The sequence below is a fragment of the Meles meles genome, chromosome 2, assembly GCF_922984935.1.
Source record: "Meles meles chromosome 2, mMelMel3.1 paternal haplotype, whole genome shotgun sequence".
Lineage (NCBI taxonomy): Eukaryota > Metazoa > Chordata > Mammalia > Carnivora > Mustelidae > Meles > Meles meles.
In genome coordinates this window covers 140,836,970-140,849,265 of record NC_060067.1, presented here as the reverse complement: position 1 = coordinate 140,849,265, position 12,296 = coordinate 140,836,970, and the positions used below count along the sequence as shown (strand labels likewise).

Genomic DNA, 12,296 nt, shown 5'->3' with positions numbered 1-12,296 from the left:
AGACTTAACTTCACCTCAAGTCTGTATTTCAGATGGATATTTGTGCCCAATAAAATTTGAGGCCTTCATTTGTATAATTTCAGGGGCATACATTTTTACCAAAAAATAAACTCAAACAAAAAAACTTCAAACAACCTATATGCATTAAGTACAAAGTACACAGTTTTATTTATTTTCATAGTGAGGTGAAATAATTTTCTGTAGTTCTAATCCTTATAACACCAGTTGTGATATGAGACATTACCTTAAAAAGGGTTCTTCCTCCACAAATAAAATTATTCTGTTTTTCCCCTCATCTGTCATACTCCTAGTAAAGCTTTGAAATGTGGTCCTGGATTCACTTAATCCTTTATTCTGAGAGTCAACCTTTTTTTTCCTGCAGTATTACTCCGCTTTCGAGGGATAGAGCCTTCTGTCCCTGGAGTTACTCCAGGGACTTGTTTACTTTCTTTTGGTCACAAAGGCTCCTTCTTTCCTTCCCACCCCCAGGCATTGATCTGCAGTTTTTCCCTCATGCCCTAAGTCTCTCTCCTCTTTTCCCTGTCATTTGTGGTGTTTGTGTGACTGTTCTGAGTGATAGTTCATTTTGCCCAGCCTCTCCCTAGGACTGGGTCTGGCACTGCTGCCGCCCTCCCCCATTATGCATTCCTTTTCAGTTGCCAGATGTCCTTAGTCTCTGTGGCTTCTGCATCCCAGCCCTTTCCTCTTAGAGGAGCTCATTTCTTAAACAGCAGGCTCCCGCTGTTCAGTGCATCTGAAAAGGAGAAATTGCTAATACAGGCAGGTGTTGGTGGTTCAGGAAGCAGGGGGATGCACATCAGATAGGGAACATGGAGAATTTAAGGACAGAACAGATGGGCATGGGCACTCTGGAATTCTCTGGCAGGTTTTTCATAGAACCATTTCAATTTTTACAGGTGGAAAAGGGGTCTTTGGAGAAGATTTCTGTTGAGTTCATATTTTTACAATCCATATGTTCAGTGGAATATTAAATATAATAGCTAGCCTAACTTTTCACAGCCCCTTTGCCTTCATACAATGATGGTGATAGTGTTTATTTAACTTGTATTCTTAGGTCTGTCTGACTATAAAAACAATAGGGGAAATATGTGGAAACAAGTAGTGTAGGAAAACAACTTATGATCCACTGGGAATGAAATTTTTGGGTTAGTAGAAAGCTACCAAGTATATCATTTAGGGATTATCTGTTTTGATATTTCAACATTTTTAACACGATAAAAAGTACTTCTTGCTAAAAATGAAGGGAAGAATAATTTTCACATTAGTATGATTCAGAGTATTTCAGGATCTTAGATTCCTTGATTCACAGTGTAAATAGCAGCAGTTCCTGCTCTGGCAAAGTACAGAAGCCTGAGATCTTCTGGTGGAATTTTTACTGGTAAAATTTTGTAGAAGTAGTTCTGATTGCATAGTATTGGTACAGTATGAAATAGGATTCCTGCACAGATTATAATGAGAGCAAGCATAAAATTTCCCCTCAAACCATGACTCTGTCCCATAAATCTAAAGTAAAAGAATGTGAGTAGGGCAGCCAGTGCCTTCAGTGGAAAGAAGCATTCACATGACATAAAGACTTAAGCAATTTCACAGTAAGAAAGGATGAACCTTGAGGTGTATTGACAGGTCTTGGTGTTAGCTGAGACAGTTCTCTGAGGAACAAAAGGATCCTTTTGTGTTTGTTAGAGAGGGTGAGGAAAACAAGCAAGCAATGCTCCATCCTGGAGGCAGAAAATGTGTAATTGATGATAGCAGAAATAATAGAATAAATGTCTTGGGCTCTATTTTAGGTAATGGAGAAAAAATAATTAGGAAATTGCAAAGAGAAAATAGAAATAAAATATTTCAGAAGGGATCGCAGTAAAAGAAAGTGTATGTGACAGGCTTTTCTTTTGTTCCCCTCTACTGAAAAAGAATAGATAAGGGCTTAAGGAGACACAGCATATCATCTCTGTGTGTATTTTGAAGATTAAGAATTAAACTGATAACCACATACCCATAAACCCATCTCCTAAACTGGAAAAGAACCTATGATCTTTGATCAGGGATTAAACTAGAACACTGGGAAACACAAATTGGATAGAGACAGATTTACAGAAAGTCAGTTGGGTTTGATGATTAATTTGAGGTAGGGACAATGAACCCACTGGGTGAAGCAATGGATATAATTTACTTGGACTTCAGGCAGAGCTACAAAGTAAGCTAGTATGGTTTTGCCAGTGAAATACTTAATTGGCTATTAGATTGCTGTAGCAACTGGCAGAAAGCAGTGCAGGTTATTTACCCAGACCAGGGTGATGGACAGAGTGCCTCCCAGAGCCACAAGGGCGTCCAATTTGGGCTGTACCAGGAGAGATTAGAAACAACCAAAACAAAAGGTATGAATTGAAGAGAGTGCAAGAGAGGCCAGAAGAATAAAGGAAATCAATTATTTATACAAATAAAAGATTGTAGGTGCTCATTTAGGTGGAAGACTGAACATCATAGCCCAAGTCAGGAAGATTGGCAGTGGGGTATCAGTGAAACTTCTTTGTATAGCAAGCCTGTTTCTTGAATTCCACCCTGGTAACTGTCACAAAAACGGAGGGTCACAAAGACACCAAGAGGCAGAGGCCCATTCAGGGTCAAGGCTGTGAGCCATGCTGTATACCTCACACCACCTCCCAGGTGCTCTGTTCGAAGACATACCTTACAACAACCAAGGGATCACTCAGCTTTTGACATTTTTTCATTTTTCTTTTTTCCCCTAATCTTTACATTATTTTTTTTAGTCACTCACTCATTTATCCTATTTTTAAATTATAGTAAAATATACATAAAGTTTACCATTTTTTAAGGTAAAAATCAGTGACGCTAAGTACATTCATATTGTTGAATAAGCATCAACACTATACATTTGTAAAACTTTGTTATTCCAAACTGACACTCCGCACCCATTAAACAGTAAGTCCCCATTCCCTCCTCGGCAACCCTTAATAACCACCACTCTACTTTGCTGTCTCTATGAGTTTGACTATTCTGGGTACCTCATACATGGAACTGTATGATATTTGTCCTGTTGTGTATGGCTTATTTCACTTAGCATAATGTTCTCAAGGTCCTTCCATGTTTTAGCGTTTGTCAAATTACATTCCTTTCTAGGGAGCTTTGCACCTCTTAAAAAACAGTTTTACTATATGTTGTGCCTTTTGTTTTGTCACTCAAAATGCTTATTAAGAATTATCACAAGGGACACCTAGATGGCTCAGTAGTTTAAGTGTCTGACTCTTGATTTTGGCTCAGGTCACAATCTTTGAGTCATGAGATCAAGCCCTGCATTGGGCTCTGTGCTGAGCATGGAGTGCTTAAGATTCTCTTTCTCCCTCTCCTTTTGCACCTCTCCCCCACTTACATTCTCTCTAAAAAAGGGGGGGGGGAACTTACCATAAACTATGCTAAGTGATATGAGGCATTTAAAGTGAATTTACCATCCTGTCACCTCTCAAGCAGCTTGTGGTCTGGGAAAATAAATGAGACAGGGATACAGATGGTAACAATGCAATGTACACTGTGCTAAGTGCCATAAGAAATGTACATGAGGCCTCTGGGATCTGAGTGAGCATGAATTTACTTCCAGCCATGGGGCTAGAGAAGATTTTGCAGGGGCAAATTGGAACCAGGCTGTGGGACGCTGATCAGGTGTGGATGGGCAGAGGCATCATCACAGGGAACTCCCAACAGAAGGAACCACATGGGCCAAGGATTGGAGAGGTAAAAGCCATGTACTCCGGTTTAGAGGCATGTTTGATACCTTCATGGAAATCACTGTAGATATACATAGAAAGAGAGATGAAGGTCAGACACTGAGGGCTTCACATACCAGGCTGAGGATTAACCTTATTCATAGGCATTGGAAGCCAGTAATGATTTTTGAGCAATAGATAACTACAAGTAGAGTTGTGGGGTACTTGGGTGGCTCAGTTGGTTAGGTGTGTGCCTTCAGCTCAGGTCCTGATCCCAGAGTGCTGGGATCAAGACCCACATCAGGCTCCCTGCTCAGCAGGGAGTCTGCTTCTCCATTTCTGCCCTACCCCTGCTCCTCCTCTCTCTCGCTCGCTCTAAGTACATAAGTAAAATCTAAAACAAAAACAAAAAACCTACTAGTAGAGTTCCCAGTTAAGAAAGAGTCTGGGGGTGGGGACCCCTGGGTGGCTCAGAGGGTTAGAGCCTCTGCCTTCAGCTCAGGTCATGATCTCAGGGTCCTGGGATCGAGCCCCACATTGGGCTCTCTGCTCCGCAGGGAGCCTGCTTCCTCCTCTCTCTCTGCCTGCCTCTCTGCCTGCTTGTGATTTCTCTCTGTCAAATAAATAAAATATTAAAAAAAAAAAGAAAGGAAAAAAAAAGGAAAGAGTCTGGGGGCACTTGGATGGCTCAGTGAGTTAAGCCTCTGCCTTCAGCTCAGGTCATGATCTCAGGGTCTCAAGCCCCGCATTGGGCTCTCTGCTCAACAGGAAGTCTGCTTCCCCCTCTCTCTCTCTCTGCCTGCCCTTCTCCCTGCTTGTGATCTGTTAAATAAATAAAATCTTAAAAAAAGAAAGAAAGAGTCTGTCAGTTCTGTGTAGAACAGAATGGGGGCAGAAGAGATGGAGGCAGGGAGGATAGGTCGATTACTTGACCAGGTGGAAGGTCATGAGTTTGTCCACCAGGATTGGTTGCAGCAGCAATGAAGAGTAGATGATGAGGTGCAGGTTTTGAAAGTGGGATTAGCAGGTCCCATGGAGGTTCTGAGCTTCAGAACTTCCCCAAAGCCCCAACTCAAATAAACACAAGCATAATCCAAGTGAGGCAGTGGAGGAACAGATGTGAAGGGCCTCCACAGCTGCGCCTTACATCTGTTTGTTGGTCTGTAAACATTCCACTTTCCATGCCTGAGATAGTTGGCCAGTTGTGCCCAGAATTTGGCCTTAAGAGTCTATGTTAGAAATGTGTGCAAACTACCTCACAGGGCTTAAGGCCAAGATCAGAGCTGGAAGACAGTGCTAAGTGGAGTCTGTTACCACTGCACCTGGTTGTCTTCATACAATCAGGACTGTGTCACAGTTTCCATTATGCACATGGTTTCTCATTCTACCCACCCCCCCAGAGGTTTATAACTTAGCAATGAAAATTTGCTCCCAATGGGAACTTGGCAGGAAGATTATGTTCTTAGCCCAGCAGCAGTTTTAGTTCAAAAAAATTTTGACGAAATTGGTTTAGTGCATTTTATAAATGCAAATATTAATCTAATTCAAGTTTTTCAAGAACTATTTTTATTCCATTTCACCTTTAAGGCAGCTCACAGAGAACTGATGGGGAATACATTTCATGAGAGATCTACTCTGAATGCGATCTGATTCACTTGTATGCTTCTTTCCAGACTTAAAAAGCTTTGCTCAAATTTTAACTTGCCTCAAATGGCAACGTGTTACATTGCTTCTTACATGAATTTTTAGCAGGTTGGCATCAGACTTGAGAAATCTTCTCATCTGGATCCCTTCCTTTAGATAGGTCTATGATGAAATTATTTATCCTGCTTTTAAAGGTAGCAGAGAAGGAATTCCAAAACCTAACTTTACCATTCTTAAGTGTCAAGTCTCATTATCAGACAGTTCTTCTTTAGGCTATGGCCTAAGTCTGCTTCCTGGGTAGAGGGGGCCAGTGACTTCCTGGCCCATCCTTCACCCCCTTGAAGCACCAGACCCTTGCCTGCTTTTGCCTAAGTCATATGATTGCAGTGGGAGCTAGAATTTGGGAGTATAAACTCTGTAATAGATACCATGCTAAGCATCACACTTATAATCGTACTCCATTACACGACAACCTGTTTAAGTTACAGCAGTCTCTTTCTACAGATAGGGAAACTGAGACTGAGAGAGCAGACATAATTAGCTCAAAGTTAAGCTACTCCAAAAGACCTTTAAGGCTATGGCAACCCCTAGCCCAGAGCTTCACACACAGTGCCTTTGTACCCAGTGCCATGCCTTCTTCCTCAGTTCGTGCATGACTGAACCCTGAGCTTTGTGGGTTCAGTGGGTTCAACATGTTAATTCATGTTGAATTAACTGAACCTTCCTTAGAAATAATAAGTCAGCCTCCATGCTTTACTACTTTTGTTTCAGACCCTGGAGGATCATTTGGTTCATGGTGCCCAGAATAGCTCAGGAACTGTTTGGGCACTCACTCTACTTTTTCAGAGATGCCTTTTTTTTTTTTTTTTTTTTTTTTTTTTAAATAGAGTAATAGTCTGGTGTTCTTGCTATGGTCCTCCTTAATAAGAGTTAGTTCTAGTTTTTATGAGATGGAGATTGGTGAAGCTAGTGATCTTCTTAAAGGATTGGGCCCTAATGGGTTTCATAGCTTAGGGGCAGTTCTATAGAATTTGTTGTGACTATCAATATGTAAGCCGTACCATTCTTTACTTACAGTCAAGAGTGGGTCCTATGCGGCTATAAGCTTGTTTTCTGACTTTAAGAACCAAACGAAAATAGAAACTGAAAATCACCTTTATGACTGAATACCACATAACAGCAAATGAAGAAAGATATATGTTCACATTTTTTTATCATAGATAAAAAAAGGTAACATTTTAGTTATCTTTTACCATGTGACAAATTGCTCCTAAAATTGAGTGGCTTAAAGCAACAATAAACATTTGTTACCCCACGGCTTCTGTGGGTTGGGAACTTGGGAGTGGCTTATCTGGATGGTTCCAGCTTGGGATATTTCCTGAGGTTGCAGTCAGATATCAGCCTCAGCTGTAGTCACCTACAGGCTTGGCCAGGGCGGGGGGACTCTCTTCTAAGTGACTCCTTCACATCACTATTGGCTACTTAGCTGGCTTTTAGAAAGAGACCTTGGTTAGGGGCTCCTGGGTGGCTCAGTTGGCTGAGCATCCAGCTCTTGGTTTTGGCTCAGGCCATGATTTTGCAGTGGGATCCATGCTTAGCGGGGAGTTTGCTTCAGATTCATTCTCTCCATCTACCCCTCCCAACTCTCTCTCTCTCTCTCAAATAAATAAAATTTAAAAAAAAAAAAAAAAGGAAAGAAAGAAAGAGACCTCAGTTACCCACCATGTGATCCTTTCCATAGGGATGTAAAGTTTTTTTCACAACATGGCAGCCAATTTTCCCAGCATAATCTAGCCTCAGAAATCACACAGTTACTTTTACAGTATTTTTTTGGTCACACAGACCATCCCTGTGATTGTGCGAGGAGATCACACAAGAGTATGAATACCAGGAGACAACAGTCACTGGGGCCATCTTGGAGGTTGGCTACCATATACCACCTTTCCCCCACCCCCTTTGACTGGGAAAAGCGAGAGAGGAGTAAAGGAGGGCAATAATGCTGGAAAAATAGAAAGATAAAAGAACATGGGGCATAAAAACCTTAATCTGTCTTCCGTGGCTATTAATCATAATTTCACAGAAGGAGACTAAGGAAGAAGGGAGATACAGATAGTATTAAACCAACAAGACTCCTGGGATTCTTAAGTGGTAATTATACTTTTTCTCACTAATATCAGAGTTGAAAACCAATGGAGAAACAGACACAGTTATCAGATTAATGGAGATCAGGATGTCAACCTCATTACTGGTGGTGATGGACTGAATTTGTGGCTATGGTCCTCCCCTCCCTGTTTAGACCTTAGGACAGCCTGCCCAAGGGAGAATATGGGTATATGAGGCAGATGAACTTCCTTGGAATTGCTGCCTCTCGTCCATGTCAAACCAGAGTGTAAGGGACACAGAGAGACAGACTTCCAGATCCATTTCAAGGCGGCAGACCTGACCCTGACCATTCCATGCTTCCAGTGTGAAAACAGACTGGAGGCAGGTAGTTAAGAGAGGGCTGAACCCACCTACTCAACTGCTTCTTCTGGTCTCACCAATCAAATAAATTCACTCTTATTCTTGGAGAAGATGGAGGACAGGGCATTTTCTTCTAGGAAATGGAATATAATTTTCTCTGTGGGAGGAGACAAGAATACTGTGAAGGTCACTCAAACCAGTCTGGGTCACGGACAGTGAGCTGTTAAACACATCCAAACTATTAAAACCAATCTCTACAAAATAGAGAACAGTTCTATTTTGAGTTGTTTTACAAATGTTACTTTTCCTATTCTGTTTGTTTAAAGCTGTGTTAGACCAGTAGTACACCATTTTTAAATTTTATTTTTACTACTTTGAGTGACTTTAACTAAAATATATCTCTTGTTTTCTAGGCACAGAGTGGTGGTTTCCTATCCTCCTCAGAGTGAGGCAGAACTTGAACTTAAAGAAGGAGATATTGTGTTTGTTCATAAAAAGCGAGAAGATGGCTGGTTCAAAGGCACGTTACAACGTAATGGGAAAACTGGCCTTTTCCCAGGAAGCTTTGTGGAAAACATCTGAGGAGACTAACCTTGTGAAGGCTGGAAGTCACATCACAGAACAAAATAGCACAAAGCAGTTTAATGGAAAGAGCACATTTGTGGACTTCCAGATGGTCAGGAGATGACCAAAGGTTTGGTGTGTGACCCCAGTGCCCCCAGCACGATTAGGCCAGCCAACAGCGTGAAGAAGGCATGTGTGTATATGTGGGTCCTGTCATTCCGGATTCTGGTGTGTAAGGTGTGCCTTGTACTGTCTGATTTACTATACAGAAAAACCTTTTTTAAAAAGATATATAGCTAAAATGGACAATTGTTTACAAGGCTTAACTAATTTATTTGCTTTTTTAAACTTGAATTTTTCTTATAATAGATAAATTCTTTCGATTTTGATTTTAAGAAGCTATTAATTTATGAAATGATAGCTAAGGAGAAGCTGGATTATCTCCTGTTGAGAGCAAGAGATTCTTTTGACATAGAATGAACCTCCTCCCCTTACCTGTGTTAGTTTTTGCATCTTTTAAGCCAGAAATGCCAGTTCTCTAATTTGGTTTTCCTCTTCAGGAAATCAAAACATATTACTCAATCAGTATCAGTAAAGGCCTGGGGTAGGGAGACACAAACTTGAGAGAAAGAAGTTAGTGATTCCCTGTCTTTCTGGTTTGATCAGGAATCACTGTAAGACCTAGTCCTCAGTATAATTTTGTAGGTTTTTAATTTCCCTAAAATGAAGTCAGTGAAATGATAAGGAAAAATAAAGCATAACCCTTGAACAAAAATGTATTCAGAAATATAGTTTTATAACAGAAGGAGCTCAATTCATTGGTTGGACATTGGAAAAATTGAAGTTGTACTCCTGTCTAAGAATGGCTGTGAAATGTAATCGCCCATTTTTACCCCAAGTGATATGCATGCCCAGGACACAATAAAACATTTGTGAGATTGTGGTGGTAAGTGATGCCCTCGTGCTGAAGTCAAAGGCTGTAAGAAACACTGTGAAAAGTTTACATTTTATCCATTGTGATTCTTTTCCCATCGTCTTGCATGTGTTACTGGATTCCCACAGTAATATAGACTGTGCATGGTATGTATATTTCATTGCAGTTTCCTGTTGAGGTTAGTTCATGCTCAGAAGTGACCAATGCAGGAGGTATAAAATAAACAGCGTTCTTTTCGCTCCTGACCGAGGTCTCTGGGTGTACTCCCTCCCCTCCTGGCTAACGCATCCATCAGCCATTATACAAGTCATTAGTGAAAATGTTCGTTTCTGTCCTCCCAGCTGACTGATATAAAGGATGAGCCAGGAGACTGCTCCTGTGACAGTTCCCTTGCGGCTCTGGTAGGCCTTGCTCCAGTGAAAGTGCCCACACCTTACAATTGTGACAGGATCCAGCTGTGCCCGTCTTTTTATATCCATTCTTTGATGTCATTGGCCTCTTCTCCCCATTACATTCCGGTGCCACGCAGTCGTGGATCTGGGTAGTCCTAAAAACAAAAGGAGGGAAGACAGCCTGGTAGTGAATGAAATTGTTGCTAGAGTTTTCTTGTGGAAAACAAAAACAAACATACAAAAAAACCTTTTTCATTTTTTACTCTTGAGAATTACAAATGGGAAATAGAAACATGAACTGAATAGTCTTCTTGCAATAGCAAGAGGTTTCATGGTCTTAAAAAGATATTATGTGGTTGAAAATTAAATCATTCCTAAATTAACTTTTTTTTTATATAAAACACTGTACATTATGTTCCTGTGTGTTGAATTTTTTAAAAAATACTTTACTTGGATATTCATGTAATATATAAAGGTTTGGTGAAATGAGCTTTAGTTAGGAAAAAAGCTGACATCAGCTTTCATCTGTGTAAGTTGACACCAATGTGTCATAATATTCTTTATTTTGGGAAATTAGTGTATTTTATAAAAATTTTAAAAAGTAAAAAGACTACTACAGCTTAAGGTAATTTTTTACCCGTCTTTTCTCCATATTTTAAGCTATGTGATTGAAGTACCTCTGTTAATAGTTTCCTGCTATGAAGTTGGTTAAAATTTCATCTGTTAATAGATCACTTAGATAATATAATGTATGGGTTTTCTATTTGTCTTTTGGAGACAGTAGATGGAGATTTTGTAACAAGGGCTTGTTACACAGCGATATGGCAATGATAAAATTGCAATTTATCATTCCTTTTCGTGTTAACAATTTGAAGACTGGAGAAAAGGTTCAAGATTAAAATTTGATGTTCAATCATTATGTGTCCCTTGCATTAATGCTTAAAATTTTTCTTTTTTTTTTAACCTGAGACATATTTGACGTAATTTCTACTTCATAAAAATTCTTTGCATATACCTCAAACAGAAGATGTCTACAATAATCAATTTAGTGTTTATGATATATTTTTACCTCTCCAAATAACAAACCTTCTTTGGTTACTTCCTCAGGAAGTTTAAAGCCTTCTTAAAAGAGCTTGTGGAAGATGGGACGGGGGAGGTTGACAAACCATAAGAGACTCTTAATCTCAGGAAACAAACTGAGGGTTGCTGGGGGGTGGGGGTAGGGAAACGATAGGGTGTCTGGGTGATGGACATTGGGGAAGGTATGTGCTATGGTGAGTGCTGTGAATTGTGTAAGGCTGATGATTCACAGACCTGTACCACTGAAGCAAATAATACATTATATGTTATTAAAAAAAAAAAAAGAGCCTGTGGAGTTTTACCACGTCTGTTCCCCTCTCACCCTTCATGGCCACTAAAATATCTGGTGGCCACTAGAAGTTGTTTTTTTTTTTCTTTTTTAAGATTTATTTAGTTAGTTATTTAACAGACAGAGATGACAAGTAGGCAGAGAGAGAGAGGTGGAAGCAGGCTCCCTGCTGATGCAGGGCTCCATCCCAGTACCCTGGGATCATGACCTGAGCCGAAGGCAGAGGCTTTAACCCACTGAGCCATTCAGATGCCTCTAGAGGTTGTTTCTTAGCCATAGAAAAAAGTATTAGACCTATAACGCAACTGCATGATAACCAGGTCTAAGCAAAGTGTGGGAACATCATCTTTAAACTCAATGATTATACTCTTCCATGGAATGCCAACAAGTTATAACATTAGAATTCAAGTTTGGAAAATGCTTTTAATAGATGTTAGGCTAAGTTGTTGCTGTGTATCCATGTGAAATTTTTAAAAATTTGTTTGAACCAATTAACCTATGTCCTTAATGAGGCAGCATCCTATTGAAATGATTCCTTTCCAAGAGAAAGAATGTGCCAAGCTACCATAGTAATGGAAAAGATATTTACAACAGAGATTAGATAATGTCCAGGCTTAGCAAGGCCTTGCCCTTTACTAATTCATGTGAACTGCAGACTATAATGGGATATGCTCTGGTATGTATGGTTATATATCTAATGAGACTTTGCTCTGTTCTGGGAGTAATTATCACCAGAGACAATAAGAAGCTACTGGAGTGGTAATTAGCCAATGTGAACTGTGACAGTTTTAAAATACTCTCTCTGATAAACGAATGTTTCTTTTATTCCTTTTGTGTTTCTTACCAATAACTTTCTGACTTGGCTTGTTTCGATTTCCATTTTGAAAACACCACCTTGGTCTCACTCAGGGCAAATTCTTTTTTTTTTTAATTTTTTTATTTTATTTATTTATTTGGCAGACAGAGATCGTGGAGTAGAGAGCCCGACGTGGGGCTCGATCCCAGAACCCTGGGACCATGACCCGAGCTTAAGGCAGAGGCTTTAACCCACCGAGCCACACAGGCGCCCCAACTCAGGGCAAATTCTTATTGCACTATAATGATCCAGATATCCAATAATCATGTTGAATGGACCTGCAATTCATACTAATCTTTGAGCCACCATTCAATACTATTATTATATGGTCAGA

General features: G+C 40.1%; 1 protein-coding gene across 1 annotated transcript in view; it reads left to right on the top strand.

Annotated features, from left to right (window-relative positions):
- Positions 1-10,653, top strand: part of SH3RF1 (SH3 domain containing ring finger 1) — a 182,046-nt gene extending 171,393 nt beyond the window's left edge. The window contains exon 12 of the mRNA XM_045997084.1: positions 8,261-10,653. Coding sequence (XP_045853040.1) covers positions 8,261-8,429 — 169 coding nt within the window. The 3' untranslated portion in view covers positions 8,430-10,653. The remainder of the gene's footprint in view (positions 1-8,260) is intronic.
- Positions 10,654-12,296: the final 1,643 nt, after the last annotated feature.